This window comes from Equus przewalskii, chromosome 11 (genome assembly GCF_037783145.1).
Source record: "Equus przewalskii isolate Varuska chromosome 11, EquPr2, whole genome shotgun sequence".
NCBI lineage: Eukaryota > Metazoa > Chordata > Mammalia > Perissodactyla > Equidae > Equus > Equus przewalskii.
In genome coordinates this window covers 25,543,098-25,563,485 of record NC_091841.1, presented here as the reverse complement: position 1 = coordinate 25,563,485, position 20,388 = coordinate 25,543,098, and the positions used below count along the sequence as shown (strand labels likewise).

At 55.5% G+C, this 20,388-nt stretch overlaps 1 protein-coding gene across 24 annotated transcripts in view; it reads right to left on the bottom strand.

Annotated features, from left to right (window-relative positions):
- Positions 1-20,388, bottom strand: part of MARK2 (microtubule affinity regulating kinase 2) — a 56,886-nt gene that overhangs the window by 5,836 nt on the left and 30,662 nt on the right. For 10 of the 24 annotated variants that reach the window (XM_070565236.1, XM_070565238.1, XM_008541275.2 and 7 more), the window contains exons 2-16: positions 9,629-9,808; positions 9,338-9,391; positions 6,556-6,604; positions 6,170-6,235; positions 6,011-6,081; positions 5,735-5,791; positions 4,780-5,016; positions 4,229-4,348; positions 4,038-4,137; positions 3,849-3,961; positions 2,770-2,902; positions 2,322-2,500; positions 1,909-2,006; positions 926-1,087; positions 52-309 (exon numbers count right to left, since the gene is read on the bottom strand). In XM_070565236.1, the coding sequence (XP_070421337.1) occupies positions 52-309; positions 926-1,087; positions 1,909-2,006; positions 2,322-2,500; positions 2,770-2,902; positions 3,849-3,961; positions 4,038-4,137; positions 4,229-4,348; positions 4,780-5,016; positions 5,735-5,791; positions 6,011-6,081; positions 6,170-6,235; positions 6,556-6,604; positions 9,338-9,391; positions 9,629-9,763 (1,832 nt within the window). In that variant the 5' untranslated portion in view covers positions 9,764-9,808. Of the gene's footprint in view, positions 1-51; positions 310-925; positions 1,088-1,908; positions 2,007-2,321; positions 2,501-2,769; positions 2,903-3,848; positions 3,962-4,037; positions 4,138-4,228; positions 4,349-4,779; positions 5,017-5,734; positions 5,792-6,010; positions 6,082-6,169; positions 6,236-6,555; positions 6,605-9,337; positions 9,392-9,628; positions 9,809-14,941; positions 15,416-20,388 lie in introns of those variants that run through there. The other 14 variants (XM_070565245.1, XM_070565246.1, XM_008541282.2 and 11 more) reach the window with 5 other exon arrangements.

Here is a 20,388-nt window from a genome sequence, read left to right as displayed (position 1 = left end):
GGTAGGAAGGCCTGGCCTCAGCCTCTCTGCCACCCTAAGCCCCCTACTCACCTGCGTACAAACTTGGAGGTGAATTTGCTGAAGATGCTCCCAGAGGCGCCCCGCCGGCCCTGGCTGTTGCCCGAGGGAGAGGCTGGGGTCACACCGTAGGGCAAATTCTGCTGGTCCCGCACCTGCCGGAGCTGCCCAGCGTGGAAGGTGCTTCGACTGGACACACCCCGGGGGAAATTAGTTCGGTCTGGGGCTCCACCACTGCTGCTGATGTTGTGGGCGGAGGGGGAGGCGACAGGGACACGCTGGGGGGCTGTGCTGTGGGAAAAGAGGTGAGGGGTGGGAGAAATGCGTGAGGGCATGAGAAAGCTGTCATCGCCAACCAAATGGACCATCCTAGGGTGGGAACAGGGCAGAGACAGCCATCACAGAGGACACAGAAGGAAGGGGTGTGACCACTGAGGACACTGGTGAGGACGTCCGGGTGGAGGTGGAAGGAAATGGTGGCGGGGAGGGAGGAAGGAAGGACACGTGTGTGGAGAGCAGCACAGGCTGGAGAGAAGTGGCTCCGTGGGAGCTGGGCAGACTGGAACCTCAAGGGGACAATGTTGACCAGCCCTCAAGGGTTGAGTCCCTGTGATGCTGACTGTCCCCAGGGTCCTAAGGACGTCCAGGAAGGCTCAGAACAAAAAGGCTTCCTTCTGGAGCCCCAGGACGGCTTCTGGCATACCTGTTCTGAGAGGGAGAACTGGAGGAAAAAGGGGGCAGTAAGCTATTTTTGGTTCTCTCCACTTCCTGGCTGCAGGGGACAGAGCCATTTCTTGTGGCTAAGATGACAAGAACAGAGCAGGACCCTCAGGTGGGAAGAAATCGTAGGGGCAGGGGTGGGGCAGGCCGAGGGCAGCAGGTGCACCAGCTGCCACAGCACACTTGCCTGGGCCGCGGCACCTCACAGTTACTGTCCGTGGGGGGCAGCCCAGTGGCCTTGTTGGGGTGCACGGAGGCCGACATGGATTTCTGGTGCTGGCGGGGCCGGGCCGCAGAGACTGCGGCGGAAGCAGAAGCCGTGGAGGCCCGGGACCCTGGCATGGTTAGGCTAGGAGACAAAAGCAGCGGAGAGGCCTGGGTTAGGGGCAGGTGGGGGCAGGGAGGTTCGGGTTAGGAAGCAAGGGCAGGGCAGGAAGGCCAGAGCTAGGAGCCTCGGCAGGATGCAGAGCAGGCCCCAGAGCAGCAATGGGATGCAAGTCAGAGCTGAGAAGCAGGGCTGGGAGGCGGAGGGCAGGGTGAGGAAGGCGAGGCAGGCCCGAGCCTGGGAGAGGAAACCAAAAGTGCAGGGAAGCCGACAGGAGGCAACTGCCTCCAGCTGCACTGGTCTCCTAGGAATTCTAAGAACAAGGATGCTTCGTTGACAGAAAGAGCAGGGTGTTGCTAAGGGGAATTTTCATTAAGCTCAGAAGAGGCGGAGCCAGGAATGCAACACACGGGGAGATGCTGACGGCCAAGGCTGGGGGAGCGCTGCTCTCACGGGCACAGCTGGAGTCACCCACAATGTGTATGCCCCTCAGGTGGGCATCTCAGTTCTGCCCTGAGCTGGGGCCCCCAAAACAAAGCCTCAGGGAGTGATGCCTCGAGGAGCGCAGCTGCCATGCCCGGCTGCAGTCAGGAAGTGAGAAGGCAGCTGAGATGATCATGGAGTCACACTTGGGGCACCGCAGGGGCGGCCACAGGAGCACAGGGAAGAGGAGACGGGTGGGGGGAGTGGAGAGCAGGGAGGAGGCGCTGGTGTGTGGGAGGCTGGACTGGACAGAGCCGGGACGGAATTCCAGGGAGCAGGGAGGGAGGCGGTGCTGCTGACGGACGTCACCACCGCAAGAAGAGGTTCCAGGGAGCGGGGCAGGCAAGGCCAGGCCTGCTTACCTGTCTTTGCCATTCTGGATGGAGGCCTGGCCAAGGCTGGCCCTCTCCAAAAGTGGGGAATTCCTGCTTCGATTTGTGCTGGTGGAGAGGACACTGTTCTGTGGGGAATAAAAGACAGAGTTGTACTCAGAAAATCAGTGTTCTACTGGCAGGTTTGTAGGACCTGCTTCCCCTCCCCCTTTCACCGGGGGCAGATGGGGTAGGGAAAAGAAAGGATTTTGCTTTTACTCTTGAGGGCAAGGCTGTCCACAGTAAGCAGACGTGGCCCCGGAGGGAAGTCAGGGAGGCAGCAAAAGGGAGCTGGGTCTGGATTAAGAGCTGCCTGGAGAGGGCAGGCCCCACTGCAGGAGGGGAGAGAATGGGAGGGAGAGAGTGGGGCTGGCCAGGAGCAGGGAAGGGATGGCATGGCTCACCGTGGAGGGGGTGGGGGTGGTCTTCTTCCTCTCCAGGCCGGGCAGGGGGCTGGCAGGCACTTTGGCTGTGCTGCTGGCCTTCCGCCCTGACTCCCGGTCCTCCTCCGGCCGCTTATTTTCTGCGTTGTTACTCTGAGTCTTCTTAGAGTAGGAATTCGAGGTGGGAATGGCAGGACCAGCTGTTGGGCCAGAGGGACGGTGGGAATGGGTGAGGGCCGGGGGCCCGCTGAGTGCCCGCCACATACACGGTGCTTTCCTATAGTCTTGCAGCAGCCCAGCAAACCCCACCTCACCGGGGCCAAGAGAAGTTCTGTGACTTGCCCAAGGCCATGCTACTAGCAAGCGGCTGAATGGGGACTGAATCTCTGCGGTGTCACCTGAAGCCCCCAGGACCTGTGACCTCTCAGGAGAGGGGTGAGCCCCCAGCTGCAACTCCTGCTGCACTTACCCTGGTCACTGAAGCGCCGCTGCTTGGGGTTGGCTGAGACGCTGCGCTGTACCTTGTGGGAGGGGGAAGGGGCGCTGCTATTGGTCAGATCAGCTGGAGGCCGGGGCTTCAAGGTGATGGTGTCGCCCTCCAGCTGTAAGAACAGAAGAGGGAGGGCTGATCCTCCAGCGGTGCCTACAGAGGGACTCGCTCATACCTGTCACTCTGCCTCCCCCGAACCCGCCCCGGGCTCACAGGAGACAGAGCCCTGCAAGGCCAATGTGCATCAAAACACGTCCCGACACAGATACTGACAGGCACAGCCAAAGACACCCCCTCAAGACCCCCACCCTGAGAGAGGGATGTCCATGTCCACGAGAACATACTCAGAGACCCTCCGCCCCAGATAACGCCTGAGCCCGCAAAGGTGAGAACCCAGAGAAGGAGCCCAACACTACCAGGGGCCAGCAGGGTGGGGAGGCCGTGGCACATGTGGGGACACACAGATGATGAGCAAGACTCCACTCCCACAGAAACCCACGGACTCAGACACAAACATGATCACCCAGACGGGCAGAAGGACAATCACGAAGCCTCCAGATGCACAGACTCCCGTGGACACACGTGCACACAGATGCACATACCCAGACGCCAGCACCAGGCAGAAGCAACACACAGACTCAAGACCCCATAAGAAAGACACACAGGCCCACAGACCCACAAACCGAGATGTGCACTTCCAGAAACAGAGAGACACCAACACATGGAACGGACACAAAGATTGCTAGATCAACACAAAACTAATCCAGTCAGACTGACCCAGACCCAGTCTAGCCAACAGAGAGCGAGCCACATCTGGCTTGCCCACGTGAAAACCCAGCCCCAGGCCCCGGCCCCAGAGGCTTCCCTACTCCTTCCCTCCTGCAGACACGTGAAAGCAAAGGCCGGAGGCCCTCGGCCACCAGAGCAGAGCTTAAAATTTGTCAGCAGAGAGCACACCTATTCAGAGACAAGCGTCTGCCCTCCACGGCTGCCAGAAGCATGGGGGAGCTACTGACGGGGAAGGTGGCCGGTCAGGGAGGGGAGCAGGGGGCACACACCTCGGAGCTCTTGTAGCCCAGGAGCAGATAGGTGGCCATCACCTCGTTGTACCTCTGGCCCACCAGCGAGTCCTGGATCTCTTCCCGTGTGTAACCCATGGACACCATCAACTCTGCAAGGGGGGACACACAGTTAAGGCTGGTCCTGAGTCCTGGCAGGCTCAGCTTCCTGGCCCAGCACAGCCTCACCTGTCCGCCGGGGGTCCTTGTAGTCAGGGAGTGGCTCCACATAAGGCTTTAATTCATCATCTTCGTGACCCACGTTCATCCATCGATCTTTCATGATTTGCTGGGGAACAAAGGGAAAGGGAAGGAGACTCAGCTTGGAGGCTTCCTCGGGAACCCAGGGCCTCCCAGCCAGCTGGGCTCAGGCTGCTCACCTCTAAAGTGCCTCTCTTGCTGGGATTGAGAATGAGAAATTTCTTAAGCAGGTTTTCACAGTCCGTGGACATGTAGAACGGAATACGGTATTTTCCCCTCAGTACCCGCTCCCGCAGCTCCTGTAGGAGGGAAATTTACATCACCCCACGGCCCAGGGAAGAAACCTAATATTCAGGCTCTTGAGAGCTTAAGACAGGCCAGGCAGGTATACATGAAATACAGCAGGAGGCAGAGAGCCCAGGACAAGGCACCTCGCCCGAGAAGCGGTCAAGTACCCTGTGCCCTGTGGCTTGCCCGAGGCCAGAAGTCCTGAGTGCCTTGGAGGGTGAAGGGACACGTGATCTATCCCATCCCTCGAGGAAACAACTGCGATTATGACACCGGGCGCAGAAGACCTTTCAACTGCTGCTACCTTTTGCAAGCCCTTCTCTGAAGCCCTGGCTGGGGAAGAACGTAGAGAGGTGGCGAAGGGGAGACCAGGGACAAGGCGAGAGGCCGAGAGAGGAAACGAGAAGTAACACAAGCGGCCTGAGTCTGCGCTGCACTCCACCTTGAGGTTCTGTCCGTCAAAAGGCAGGGATCCGCTGACCAGTGTATACAGGATAACACCCAGGCTCCACACGTCCACCTCGGGGCCATCGTACTTTTTGCCCTGGAAGAGCTCCGGGGCGGCATAAGGAGGGCTGCCACAGAAGGTGTCCAGCTTGTTCCCAAAGGTGAACTCGTTGCTGAAGCCAAAGTCTGCAATCTTGATGTTCATATCAGCATCCAAAAGCAGGTTTTCTGCCTGGAAGGTAAGGTGGAACATGTCAGGGAACCAAGTGGACTCCACTAAGGCCCGGGGCAGGAGGGAGCTGAGGGGAACGGGAGAACAAACAGGAAGTCATCTCCAGTCTTAGAACTTTCTCCACCAACTCCAGGGCAGCTCTTCAATCGCTGTGAGGAGGCTGGGCTGAGGAGGGCAGTGCAGGCCACTCCTCACACAGGCAGCCCTGAGAGAGCTGGGATGCGAAGGCTCAGAGAGGCTGCGAGCTGTGCAAAGCGTCTGCGTCAGGCCCAAGGTTAATCATGGTCACAGCTCTGAGGATGCAGGGGCCAGGAGACTCATAGGCAGCCTCACGCCCTAACATCTCAGTGAAAGAGGTGAGTGAGCGTGTACGCCGGCACAGCAGCTGTGACACAGCTGTGGGAACAGCCAACGTTCTTTCCTCGCTCAGCCGCCAGGCTGCCTGAAGGACCAGCAAAGCCTGGAGCGCTCCTGCCAGGCCTGGCTGCCTGGAAGGTGAAATGGCAGAGACCCGCTGCCGGCCAGCTGGAGTGGGATCCTAAGTCCAGTCGTAAGGCCTCTATCAAAAGCAGCCCTAGAGGCTTCCTCACCATCTCCAAAGAAATTAAAGGCTGGGGTTTCCTCGAACACCTGGGGCCTGATGGTTCTGTACGTCATGGTGAATGGAAGGCCAAGAACCCAGCCCAGACTGAGACGCGGGGGTAAGGGCACACCTTACCTTTAGGTCTCTATGAACAATAAACTTCTGGTGACAGTACTGCACAGCAGACACTATCTGAAAGGAAGGAAGAAGGGTCAGTCCAGTGGCACCTGAGGGTAGGCCACAGGGGCTGGCAGAACTGTGACCCCGTGACCTAGTTCTCAGCTGCCACATAGATAAGCAAAGCCCAGAGGACCCTCCAAAGGCCACTTACAGACAGGCAGCTCCTCCATGTATGCCAAACCCCAGAAGGCAGAGGTCGGGCCCATACTCCATGGAGGGACTCGCACCCACCTGGCGGAATTTGGCTCGAGCCTCTTTTTCTTTCATCCTGCCATGAGCCACTAGGTAGTCAAACACCTCTCCTGCAAGAGACGGGGCAGAGTCTAGGTCAGAGCTTGTGGGGTCTGGGGGGCATGGGGACACGGCAGGAAGAGGCAGTTCCACACCTACCTCCACTGGCGTACTCCATGACAAGGTAGAGAGTTTTTTCAGTTTCGATCACTTCAAATAATTTAACTACAAGAGAAAAGGCCAAGCCATGAGTCAGAGAAGCGGGAGGGACAACACATCGAGCCCCAACACGTACAGGGGCATCCCAGGGATGAACGCTCCCCCCTCACACGCCCAGCCTCCCAAGGACAAGCTCCTCTCAGAGCAGCCACATTCCTAAGGACAGCCCAGTGGGCCGGAGGCAGAGCTGGCCGTTGAGCTGGGCTTCCCCAGAGGCGGCCTTGAAGACTCCAGAAGGCCACATGCCTGGGGGGTGGGGGGAGGATGACACGCTGGGAAGTGGAGCCCTGAGGTGGGGGAAGAATGGAATGATGACTGGTTCTCACCTATGTTGGGGTGATTCAAAACCTTCATTATTCTTACTTCCCGGAAGAGCTGGAAAATAAAACACCAGGGGTCATGCCTGCCCAGGCTGCTCCCCAAACAGAGCCACTGCCAGCATTCTTTTTCCAAAGAGAAAACAGGCAAGGAAAGGAAACAGGACAGTTGTCCAGGTCATCCCTGCCCGTCCCGGGTGGCTGGGAAGCAGGGGGGAGGGGAGGAGAACAAGGAGGGCCGGGGAGGGGGAGAGCTGGGCTCTCACACCTTGCAGCCTCAGGTTCAGCACCTGCGCGTCTCCCCGAATCCAGCCCCCAACAGCACACGGGTTTGGGGTACGTCAGAAGGCAGGAGTGTGAGTCCATGTATATGAATATTCAGAAGCTGAGCTGCTTCTAAAGTTCAGTGCCAAGACAGACTCCAGCCTGGTCTGCATGAAGGGGTGGGGCGTTCTAAGGGGGACCCCATCATCTCCTGATTTGCAGAAGTCACAGGGCTCTGCACTGGGGGTAGGCCTTTCTCTCCTGGGCCTCTGGGGTGGTGACAGAAGAAGCCACTCCTATATATAGCTGATGCCAATTTTAATCAAATCCACCTCCACACACTCACGCTCTCTTTGAGAAATAAAATCAGGGACTCCAAACCATACATTTCCATAAAGAAAGATGACAGAAATGAACTCCATCCCCTCGGCGGGGGCCAGAGCACTAGAGGTGGGGTTTTTCGTAACGTCCAGGCCTCACAACTTGCACAAAGAGCAGAACTAGTTTTTTGTTTGTTTGTTTTGGTTTGGTTTTTGCGGGGAGAGGAGGTTTGGAGTATAGTTTATGGCATAAAGTGAACACTGTTTTTTCCTTTAACGAGGTCCCAGAGCTTTCGTGAGCTGGAAAGAAGAAGAGACAGGCTTTCCAAAATCTTCAGGAACCTGATTCTGACCTTGGCCCCCTTTTCTTGTCAGAGCCCAGGTTTCTCTTGCTTTCTTCCCTGGCCCAGCAGTTGTCTTGGATGAACAGGCAAAAAATCCTGGACACCGCCTCGGGGCGGTGAAGGGGGGCAGCACTGAAATGGGGTCCGGAGGCAGCTGCCAGCGTTCTGCTGCTGAGGGCAGCCACTTGGCCTGGAAAGGGCACTCTCCTGGGACAGTGTGGAGCTTCCTGGGCTCGACCAGAGCCCTGAGGGGGCTAGCTTCCTCACTGCTAGTCCTTTAGGGATCATTCTGGGATTAAATTTAAACAGAGTGATGCGGCCAGAATCAGATTGGCCTGGTAACAGAGTGTGTTAAAAGGCTTTTAAAATGGCTGCATTTGTCTGGTACTGGTGCCTTCCAGCCAGTCGGGAAGAGGCAGGGAGCAAAAAAGAGGTGTGGAATAAGATGGCCTGGTCGACTCTGGCAATGATGATGGCAGGCTGGACGGTTCCAAAGACCAAATGGCCCATGCCAGACTGGCATCTCCTCTGTGGGGTCTGAGCCAATAGTAGCCCTCTTTCTCCTCTTTCTGGAAAGCTCCAAACAGGGAAGCCCCAGTGATGACAGCAATGTTTCCTTTGAATCAAAGAGCCTTGAAAGGAGCTCAGGGGTAACAAAAAACAAACACCTTGGATTTGGGTGTAAGCGTGTCAGGGCGCCTCAACCCACACGCTCTGAATCGGAGAGCATCTCTCTCGGTAACAGCCCCCAGACCCTGTCCCAAGCTTCCCCATCTCACTGTAGCTGACTCTGTTAGCACGAGGTGTGCCCTCTCCTAACTCAAATGACACAATGTGCTCATGAAAAGAAAACTTCAATCTGCCATGAGATGAGAAGAACCAGGTTAATCAAGGTGAGAAATCTGAGCCAGGGTCAGCTGGAGCGGGAGGGCACAAAGGAAATGTGACTGACCTTAACGGGGGCAGCTTTCGGGAGCCAGACGGGAGATTCCCTCCTTCCCCTGACTGCCGGAGCGCAGCACGGGGGGGGAAAGCGCAGAGAGCTTCCAGGTCTACAACCCCCAGGCGCTGGCACGCTGCCCCCTTCTGCAAATCAAAGTCTCCTTTTCTCACTCCTACCAGCTTTCATAGTTTCTTGAGTTGGGAGAGGGGGGAGGTATGTATTCCTACTTGGAACGTTCTCCCAACCTGCCAAGTAAGACCTCAGTTTCCCTCCACAAGTCAAAGAGGGAAGGAGAAGTTCAACCTCAACCAGCGAAGACTGTGTGCAAACGACGTTGCGACTTCTGGTCAAGAAGAGCCTGGAAGTGAGAAGGGAGACTGGGAGAACCTGTCTTCATGTGCACACTGCCAGAGGCCCGGGCTGGAGCTCACCCTCCAGAAACCGCAGTCTGCCGCACTCAATCTCCAAAACGTAGCTGGCACAGAATCCAGGGGCAGGCTCCCTGCCTCGTCTTATCCCTGTACTCCTATAGCCACTCCCCTGGATTATTCCAGATCTGGGAGTAACTGCATGTGTTTCTAGTAATGGCTACAAACATGTGTTTTTGCATAGGGCTGGCCACAGGCCAGAAGATAACAAGATGCAGGAAGTAGGTCAGACAGGTAGGCCAAGTGGCTGGGAAGGGGCAGAAAGACTTCTAAAGAGCCAGTGCCTGTGGCCAGGAAGTCCAATTGGAAGGAGTCAACACAGGAGATCCAATCAAGGCCATAAAGGTAGCAGAGCCACGGAGATGGGTGGTGCGACAGTGAAGTGCCCAGAGATTTTCAACTAGGGATTCAAGAGGAGGTCCAAACGGGGTTAGGAGATCACTGACCCCTGGAGAGAGCTTTAGAAAGGGAGAGGAGGTGCGGTGTGCTTACTTTCTGGAGGCTGGAGGAGTTCAACTGAGTCTTGTCAATGATCTTCACAGCTACCTGAAGATGAGACAAAAAGCCCAAGGTTACCTCTCTGCCCAAGCTAACCCAGGACGCAAATCTCCTTCCTCCTTTACATTTCTGCCTCCTTTCTGCCCTGCCCTCTTAGCACCCCTACTTGTTCAGATCTCACTTCTGCCTGATAAACAAGAAGTTGGCTGTGGTGGAGGCCCCACTACTACCTGCTGGAGCGTTAACAGTCGGGAGACACTGCCACGTCCCAACCCCAGTGCTCACCTCTTTCCCAGTTAGGATGTGCCGAGCCAGCTTCACCTTAGCGAAGTTACCCTTGCCAATGGTCTTGAGGAGTCGATAGTTGCCAATATGGGGCTGCTCGTCAGCAGAGGTGGCTGAGTTGCGGCCCCGCAGCATGTTGGACTTACTGCTGGGCTTGGAGTCAAGATGTCCCAAGGTGGGCTGCAGGGTGGAAACACGCACACCTTTGAGCACACTGGCCTTCCAGCTCCGCACACCCTTCCCTTCAGCCCTCTGCAAAATATCGAAGAGGCTGGGGGTGTAGGGGCAGATTCCAAGGGGCTGGCGGGCATGCAAAGAATCATAAGGCGAGGAGGGAAAGGAAAAAAGAGATGAGAAGTGAGCCAGTCTTCCCCTCAAGAGCACAGCCCAAGGTCCCTTGCCAACATCCTGTGGGTGTTGGAGCTTAGGACCTGAGCTATTCCATCACTGGCTCCACCGCCTGGCAATACATTCCCCCATTAATAACCCAACAGCTCCTCCGCCTCACGTGGGAGAGCGTCTCCTACTGTTCTGCCTGCTGCCTGTTCACACTGTGAGAAGGCTGCATCTCAAAGTCGCAGGTGCAACACGATCAGAACTACTTCAAAGCACTCATCGCCACCCAACGCTTTCATCTACCTCCATTATTTATCATTTTGCATTGATTTGCTGTCTATCCCAATGAGAAAGGAAGCTCATGAAGGCAGGCATATATCATTTATTCATTGATACATCCCAGCACCTAGAGTGGACTATAGTGGATGCCAAGTGAATATGCGTGCAAAGAATGAAGTGAAGGACAGAGTTTGAGCAAGGCAATGTTCTGCCCTACCTAGATACTTGACAGCTCCAACAAGGGTGCGAGGAAGCAGAAATGATGACAGCGGCACTGAGCAGGCATACAGACATAACGCGGGGTGTGGTCCAGACAAAAACATACGTGCATACAAAGACTTGTACATTCCTCAAAGGGCTAAACACACAGTTACCATGTGATCCAGCAATTCCACTCCTAGGTCCACACCCAAGAGAAATGGAAATGGACGTCCACACAAAAACTTGTATCCCAATGTTCACGCATAATATCCCATAGTCACGATAGCCAAAAAGTGGAAACAACACAAATGTCCAACAACTGGTGAATGGGATAAACAAACTGCGGAAGATCCACACAGTGGAATATTCATCAGCTGTGAAAAGAAATGAAGTACTGAGACATGCTACAACACAGATGAACCTTGAAAACATTACGCTGAGTGAATGAAACCAGTCACAAAGGAAGACATACTGTATGATTCATTTCCATGAAATGTCCAGAATGGGCAAATCTATAGAGACAGAAAGGAGATTAGTCTAGGGCTGGGAGGGCTGAGGAGAGCGGGGGATTTGGGAGTGACAACTATGGGGTGTGGGGTTTCTTTCTGTGATAAGGAAAATGTTCAGCTCTGTGAATTTCCTAAAAGCCACTGAATTGTAACTTTAGTTATTTGGTTTTTTTTGGTGAGGAAGATTAGCCATAAGCTAACATCCATTGCCAATCTTCCTCTTTTTCCTGAGGAAGAGTGGCCCTAAGCTAACACCCGTGCCCATCTTCCTCTATTTTGTATGTGGGATGCCACCACAGCATGGCTTGATGAGCGGTGTGTAGGTCTGTGCCCCAGATCCAAACCTGTGAACCCTGGGCTGCTGAAGCAGAACATGCAAACTTAATCACTATGCGACCAGACAGGTCCCTAGTTTAAAAAAAAATTTTTCCCCCCGCCCCAAAGCCCCAGTACACGGTTGTATAACCTAGTTATAAGTCCTTCTAGTTCTTCTGTGTGAGTCACTGCCACACTATGGCAACTAACAGACAAGTGGTGTGGTTCTGTGACCAGGAAGCGATCCTAGGTCACCAAAGCAGTGAGAGCACCCACCTTTAACCACTAGGCCATCGGGGCTGGCTCTGAACTGTACACTTCAAATGGGTGAATTGTATGGATACGTGAATTATATCTCAATCAAACTGCTGAGAGTCTGGTCTAACTCTAGTTCTTATTTTCCTCTCAGAGACTATCTGACGCCATTGCTCCAGCAGACTGCACATAGCTGCTGCCAGAGCCTCACCCCAGAATCACTCAGAGCTGCCCTGAAAACTTCACGGGAACGATCTGGAGGGGGGCAGGCTGACCAGAGGAGTGGGCGTCAAAGTTCCTCACAGCCCCTTCTGTCTGTATGTGAAGCCCTCAAAAACCACAGAGGAAAGGAATGACTTGCTGCCACCCAAGGAACTGCCCAGGGTTCCCTGACAAGGAGCTTGCCTTCCCTACCAGAGACTTCAGCAGAAAAACAGTAACACACAGTAAGTGTCCTGCTACCGACTGTCCCCTTCTTCACTGTGTCAATATCCGGCCTCCCTTTCTCTCCACACTGCAGCAGCCGCCTGGTTTGGGGGCAGCTGATTGACTCAGATCCCAGAAGCTCATGAGGCTGAACCCTTGAGGAGAAAAGACCCCCTCCCCCCGGGTGCGGCAGACGCGGGAGAGGTTCCCGCCATCCCCGTGGCCCTTCAGGGAGTGCTCTTTCTTAAGTCCTCACCAATCCTCAGATCTACCACAAGTGCCCAAAGCCTCTGACGCCTGCCCACTGCCACCCACAAAGCTCTCTGCCCTCTGCTCTCCAGACACCCTGGAGCGCACCTGAGCCTGCCCGGTCCTGACGCGGTACTGCTGGACCAGCTTTTCTCCCTCCAAAAGGAACTCTAGGGTTCACAACGCTTGGAGAGAAGGGCATTTCTGGGTCCTGCTGGTACCTGCATTTGGGTCAGTCTACTGAACGGCACCCTGAACCCCACCCTTCAGGGTCCTGAAGGCCTGGCCTCCTGGCCTACCAGCCGGCCTGAGAAACCATGGACAAAGCTTCCCTCTGCCCCAACTCCCACAGGAGGAAGATGGGTAGAAAAGCTTCCCGGCAACCTCTAATTCACCTCCTGTTTCTTGCCACTCCCCTCTTCTCTGAGGATAGGTGCCAGGGCAGCAGGAGCTTGGCAGTCTCCAGTCCTCAACATGTAGAATAGGGGATTCAGCATCTCCCTGGGGATTTAGGCCCTCTGCCCCTCTGAAGCCAAGGCTGCGAAGCCTACTGCCTATCCTGAGCTCTGCGCTGCCCATCCCTCTCGGGGTTTCTGGCACCAGGGGCTGGTCAGTGTGGCACGGCAGGACAGCACTCCCTGCCAGGCTCAGCTGCACGATGAACTTGAAGGAACATCCACAACCACAAGCGGGGCTCTGCCATCCGGGCGCCTCCTCACCGGGGTAGAGCGGCGTGGTTAAGAGTGTGGATGCCAGAGACAAACTGCCAGGGGTCAAACCCTAAATCTGCCACTTACTCACCACATGCTAACTTTATTATCAACACCATCCTTCAGAAGGAGAAGAGAGTATTACAAAGTGGGAAGGAAACCATCTGAAAGATGACCGGTGTGGGTGACCCCACACATCTGTGGTCTGGTAGATGGTCTAGTGGACGATGAGGAGCTCCGTCGTACAGAACTCGGCTCCCCCACTTACTAGCGATGGTTTCCTTATGTGTAAAGTGGCGATAAAATACTCCTTACTTCACACTAGGTAGGTGAGAGAACACTGTAAAATGTTTTAGCCAACGCTCAATAAAGAGCAACCATTATTGCTATTATTTTTGGTTCCCAAATACTACTGTCTGCAAAGCTAGAAATCTCAACAAGATTTCCGCATCTAAGTCGAGCCCTCGTAAGCCAGCTGCAGCCCAGATGGAGGCCCACGAGAGATGCTATGGGCCGCCCCACGGGAGAGAGGGCCACGCTGAGTGTCAGCCGCCCTCTGCTCCAGCGCTGCTGCCGGCCTTCACAGCAGGGGACGAGACAGGCCAGCTGTGAAGCGCTCGTTCCAAGCCGGGTATCTAGGACTGTAAGAGAGAAGGCTCTGCTTGTCCGGGACCCAGAGAAGCAGAGAGTGCTGGCACATGCTCTTTGATCCCCCGCGCCAGAAGTCACCTACTCCCCTGTCAGGACTGAACCACCCACCTCTCAGGACTCAAAGCGTACAGCCCTTCTCTTACCCGCTCCCCTCTTCTACGTCGTAAGATGTTCCCACAGCAGGGATGTGGGACAGGGCGAGGAGAGCCCGCAGCAGGAAGTAGAGCATGGAGAACGGGAGTAGAGAAAGGAGAAAGGCTCCAACAGAAAACGTTTCTTGGACCGAGACCCCAAGCGAGGCGGCTTCCCCGAAGGCTGACGAGGAGGTAAGGGTGTGCGGCCGCTGCTATGGAGAGTCCCTTCCCTGGTTCCGAGAGACCCGTGCAGCCTGGGCCCAGATCTCCCCAGGCCGAGGACTAGCTGCCCCTCTGGGCCAGCTAAACAGGATCTGGCTAAAGCCATGTCTGTCCTCCGTGCTCACAGGAAGATACGGAACACCAGCCGGCCCAGGGCTCTGGCCTACCTCACACCCAGGCAGGTCCCAAAGGTCTGAGGGAGCCTGCTGAAAGCACACGCCACAGCTCTCGGGCGGCCCTCAGAAAGAACAACGGGGTCCCCTGTGAGGACGTATTTGGAACCAAACGGCAGGCCTGATTCAGAAGCAGGGCCTCAACAGCTTCAGGGTCCTCGACCAAAAGGAGGAGAGAACGCAGGACACGGAGGATAAAAGAACAAGAGAGCCTGACATCCGGTGGGCCCTTCCACCTGGGATCTCCGAGCCGGCCGAGGCGCGCTGCCAGGTGCGCCGGAAGCCAGCCTCCACCCCGAGGCCCGGCGCTGACTCAGGGAGCGGGGCGCCTTCCCTGGTGCTGGGGGCTCCTCCAACAGTTCTCCCCCGGAAAGGCTCGCGCTTCGGGGCTCTGCACTCAGGGCTGGCCTCGAGTGTCCTGAGGCTTCCCCAGGGCTGAGAAGGGGCCGAGCTGGGAGGGGTGACAGGCAGGCACTCCCTAGCCACAGGTAGAGTAAGCCCGGGCACTGTGGAGTGGAGGAAGAAAGGCGTCCCTTGGGCACTACCCTTGGGTGACTGCCCAGATCCCAGTCTCCCTCACTCTCACACCAGAGACCCCCCTGGGCCCCTGCCTGTCACCAGCACCCCCTCTCGCTCTGCTTGAGCCCGCTGACTCCACCTAAGGGAGACTCCTCCTGGTATTTGCTCTTCCTTCCGTAGCCAATGCCTGTTCGTCTGGAAACCCTTCCCATGAATTTCACTGCCCTGTGCTGGTGCCTGGCTCCATTTAGCAATCTTTTAGACATCCGGTGTTCGGGGTAGGAGGGAGGAAAGAAGACAGGGTAATCCTAGAGCAAAAAAGGGGAAAACATACCCGGCTGGAGAAAGGGACAAGGACTACCAGCGACTTCCATTCAGCAGAACCTGTCAGGCAGCGAGGGCAAAGTACAGAGGCCGGGAAGAGCCAGGCCCAGGGCGGGGGCTGCTGGCTCCGCCAGCCACCCTTACTCAGCCGACGCAGGCGACACCTTCCACCACCTCCTCAGTGAAAAGTAGCGAAGCAGCCAGGCCGAGCGGCTCCTGCCTGGGAACCTGGACTGTGTTGCAACCGAAACCACCACTAGTAGAGAGAACCCGGGCTTGGCAAGGGGAGCAATGGGGACCAAGCCCCGCGGCTTCCCACAGGCCAGGGCCCGGTGGCCAGGAAACGCATGCAGTTCCAGGACACTACAGCAGGAGCAAGGTGGGAGAAAAGGGGCAGGAGGGGACGGAGAAGGAAGGGAGACAGACAGAGAAAGAGGCGGGTTTAGATCAACTTCCTTCTCCCTCCCCCACCCCCTCCCCGGAAGTGGGCTGCCCCACCCTCCCCAAGGTGCTTTGCTGGGTAACAGCTGGGACAGGGTGAGGAGACTCAGTGCAGCCAGGGCTGTCATCAAGTCCTTATCTCACCTGCAGCAGGTGGGACCTGGGTAAGGGCTCGAATCAGACATGCTGACCCAGAGAGCGGCTGGGAAGACCAGCAACCGCCCCTCAAGAACAAGGGTGGGTGGGGGGAGAAGACACCAGCATCCCATGGTGGCAGATGGACCTCCTACTTCTCAAAAAGCAGTGTTTAACCTTAAAAATGCATATTCTACTTACATGGACAATATTTTGGACATAGTTTCAGGGGGTTTAGGGACCCTGTGAAGCACCTTAGAAGTCTGTGGGTTCTAGATTAAGGACCTTTGTCACCGATACAGAATGTCATGTTTAATCCTACAGTTTGCCCAAAGGCTGGGGAACAAACGAAATGTCCCTTCTAAGTCCCTTCCAGCCCTGCTTCTGGGAGTCTAGCCCTAGCTTCCCGCCCCCTTCCAGGTCTCCACCCCACCCGCCAACACTGCTTTCTAGAAGAACTCTGAGGGCCTGGGGGCCTGGGGGCAGCCGTTCGCACACCTTCCACCTGCAAAGCCTGCTCTCTAGGCGTCTGCTGACGCGGGGCAAGGTGGAGCCCACCCTTGCCTATGCTGTGTGCTCTGGTCATGGCCTTTCTTCTGGCTCCCAGATCGACTTTGCATTCATTCCACTACTCCAGGCTACAGTCTGTCCCACTGAGCAACTCTTTAAAGATCTCGTGCTGGTAAGCCCTAAACACCTCCAGGGAAGGGCCAAGCCTCCTCTGTGCCCTCAGCATCGGAGCACAGACACCTGGGAGACCATGCTACTCAGTGGTCACCTTACATACGAGCCCTTGTGCACAGATTCGACATTCTGACACTACATCTGCCGGCACTTCCTTCCTATGTACTCCACACCACAGACCTGCAGGGTAGGTAGCATCCTCATTTTACAGAGGAGAAATTGAAGCACAGAGGTTAAGAGACTTGCCCAACGTGTCTCCAAGCCTCGCAGTGCAGAGCTGGGACTGGAGCCCAGGGCCCCTGTGCCCGCTTCAGCACTCTGCTGTTCTCACAGTCCCCTTTACTACTTCTCATTAACCCTTCTTGATGCCTAATCTGCTCTTATTTCCTCTAAAAGAAGGTAAGTCCCTGGCTCTTCCTCCAAGGAGGGGAAAGATGTGAAGACTCCGGGAAGGTGCCTGGGACAACAAGAATGCCGATGGTCGCTTGAGGCCAGTGGGGAGGGCTGTTTTAAAGGCTGACCCAGGTGGTCCCATAACAATCCCTCCTTTCACTCCTTCCCAAAGTGGGCCCTGATCTCAACGGAAGAGGTCAGGATTTATTCTGGACCCTGGGCTCAGGCCTGCCTGGGACCACTTGCCCCTTCACTCAGAAGCCAGAGCAGGATGGAACAGCTTCATTTTTCCAGTCCCCAGGATTTTGCAATGTGACAGAAGGATTGTTTCCTCAATCCTATTTGTGGGAGGCATTAAGGGGTTTTGTAAACTGAGGAAGTACTGAGCACTGACCTCAAACAGACAGGCTGGGGAGAGATGGGGTCAGACTGAGCTGAAAAGTCACATGGCTGTGGCAAGTTGCTAGTTCTTTAACCCTTCCTCCTTCACCGCATCCAGGAGCCTTGTCTGCCTCCTTTGATCCTGGTAACTGTCACTCTCAACTGCCAAACCAGCGGAACACTCTAGGTGGGAGAGATCTTGCAAAGCTGTGGTAAGCACCGATCAGTGGGGAGGCTGGATGCACCTCTGTCCCCGACATTGACTGTGATGGCCCCACCTGGGGACCCCCATCCCTTTAACACCCCACTGCAGAGGGGAGGTGGGGGCTGTACAAAACCGTCAAAGGGCTGCTCCCTTTTCCCGCCAGGGCAGCTGCCTCCCTGACACAAGAGACCAGCAGAGCCTGCCACTGAAGCACAAAGCCGAAAGCAAGGGGGTCCGCTGCCCTTTAGCGCTGAGTTGCAAGCCTCACCGCGAGCAGGGAGACCAGCACTGCAGCCTGGGCCACGAGGGGAGCCTGCAGGCCTCATAGCGGCCACAGCAGAACAAGTGCCCGCCTGGCAAGACCAGCAGGCAAGAACCGACCTGGAGTGGGATGAGAACTGAGCCCCTCCAGCTCACTCCCTGCATGCACGGGAGCCACACTGCAGCGAACACCCCTCCGATCTCCCGTCTCCAGAGCCGCCTCAAACGCTGGGCTCCTCTTCAAACACAGTGGATTCTCCTGAGCGACCAGGGCTTTGTTCAGGAGCTTCCAGCACCACTTCATCCCTGAGAATCTGCTCGCTGGGGTCTGGTCTCTATGTCAATCCAGAGGTAGGGGCCAGAGCCAGCTGCAAAGTGCAGAGCGATGTGGTTCCCGCCTTCTAGAAACTCAGAGGAGGGAAGTGTACATGAGACTCACGACAGTATCTCTGCTTACTGTACTGAGGGGGCAGGAGGGCACGGCAGACGACCCCCGCCTTGGCTGCTTACTAGCCGACTGAACACAAGCAGGATTACTTCACTTCTCTAAGTCTCAGTGTCCTCATTTGGGACATGAGGATACTAGCTGTACCCACTTCACAGGATTAGTGTGAAGATGAAATAAGGAAATCCACGCCCGAGTTCACCATGGTGCCAGGTACTCAGTAAGGTCTCGACGAGGGTTCTACGATCTCTCTTCACTTTCAGTAGGAACCTTTGTTTCCCGTCTCAAGGGGTTCTCTGAGCCCTGAGAAGAGCTATAATCTCTAAGAACTTGACTACAAGTACCAGTGTAGCGAAGCTGGTATCCCTTCTAGAATAAGGAGAAGTCAAATTTCTACCATGGCTGGGCTGTCAGGCAAAAATGACCCTCCTTCCTAACATAAAACCCCTCCTGCCAAGAGGAGCGGGGGAACGAGAAAGCGGCCCTGCACCTCTGCCCCCTGAGCAGCCCAGAGGAGGAGGAAAGTGTGCCTGCTCTGCCCTTTCCCATCGGTTCCTTAACTCCTTCCTCTCAGAAAAGGCCTAAGAAACAGCCGACATACCAGTACCACATGGTGCCAAGGGCTGGGGGAAGCTCGCGTTGCCAGCCTGACACTCCATTCGGCTCCTCCCTGTACCAGTGGGTTCTGTAGCCATGGAGACCAACTAGTTCCTCCATCTCACAGGAGAGCCCGCCTGCCAGCAGCCCAGGGCTCTGGGGGAGGCAGAAGGCAGCCTGCAGCAGGAAGGTTTGGCTCACGTTACAGAGGACTGTGGGGAGTTGATGGAGACTAACCAGTGCAGCCAAGGCGCCTGGGCCTCCCTCTGACTTCCTTTTCTTTGCCTAGTAGTTTGTGTTGTTAGCACATTGTCTGGCTGTTTATGGTGTGGTAGACAAGGGCATCACTCTGGAGTTAGACAGACCTGCAGGGGGACCCCAGCTCCACCACTCTGGCTGCTGTGTAGGGAACGGATGGGAACTGTGGTAGGAAGAGCTACACAGATACACACATATTAGGAGGAAGGCTCCAGCTATCATATGATGCCTTCTTTTAAGGGATCCAAGTAAGTAAACCCTCTTATCCTTTGTTTATCCGAAATCCTTTTGTTCCAAGAATTATCCAGACATCTTAGCTGAGAGCGATCCCTCCCTTCTCCGGACTCTCACAGCACACTATCTGTACCTGTTCGTCTCTCCTGACTTTGTGTCTCCACGCCTTAACCCCTTGGAGCTCTGAGATATCGGAGACATCTTCATATGCCCTTAGTGCCTGTACCTAGCTGGCCCATGTTAAAGTGCACACAGAATAAAAGTGGTACAACTTTTTGATACTTAAAGTTGCCCTCCCCCCAGCCCCCAAAAGATAAGCCAAGGGCAGAGGAAGGAAGATGAACACCTCTTACCACAAGACCCCTTTCCCCTCTTAAAGGCATTCATTGCCCTTTGAAGTTGGTTGGTTACTGTTCGTCCTTCCCACTAGACTACACTACAAAGGGAGGGACCCTGGTCTGTCGGATTCACGGCCCACAACGATGACTACAGCACAGAGCAGAAGTATTCAATAAGGTACTGAATGAATAAATGGGTATGAACAAATAAGCAAGAAATGTGCTGGGGCAGCTTCATGACCATCTCTGGGATCCACACCAATAACCCGCATCAGTGGTTCTGCACACAACATCCAAGAGGGCAGTGGGCCACAGGATCCCCTCTCCCAAGGATGGATGACATCTACAGAGCATCAGTTCTACAGAGAAGCTTTCTCAGGTGGTGATAAGGCCCTTGGTGCTCTCTCCTGACACAAAGCTCGAGGCAAAGGTGGCTGGAGACAGACTCAGAATACAGGCATACCCAGGACCAGCAGGGCCCATCCCAGCCCTGCTCCCTGGGCCCCCTCTCAACCACGTCCTGCTTTCGTCACAGAGGGGGTACACTCTCCTCCAAACTTCCTGCTGCCCAACAATCACCTGGCCCTCCAACTTAAGACAGTTCTCTCTGCCTCTTCCATTCAATCCCTCCACTGCTTTGCTATCAAAGCCGCTGTGTCTTGCTGTGACAATGCAATGCAGCGCAAGTATTCTAAGAGCTACTGATTTGGGGAAGTGACAGTGACTTGCAGGAGACATTTATTTACTGTTTGCCACACTGAGAGCTCTGCTTTGCTATTTCCTCCCTGAACCACTGTACTGACTGTAAGGCCCTGTCAGCCCTAGAGGGCCAAGAGAATTCACCCATACACACCTGCCTCCTGTCCTGCTGTAGAAACCGGCATCATCCACCACCTCCCCCCAAGTGCCTCCTGGTACAGAAAAGCAAAGGAACTAAAAACGGCAGCTGGGGAGCGCAGGTGACTCACCCAGCATAATCATCTCCTCCCAGAATCTCCCATCTTCTCCTGGGGTTTTTGCCAACACAAAGTGAAAAAGAAGCACAAGATCTTAAGAAAAAAAATCCTCTCTCAGCATTTATGCAA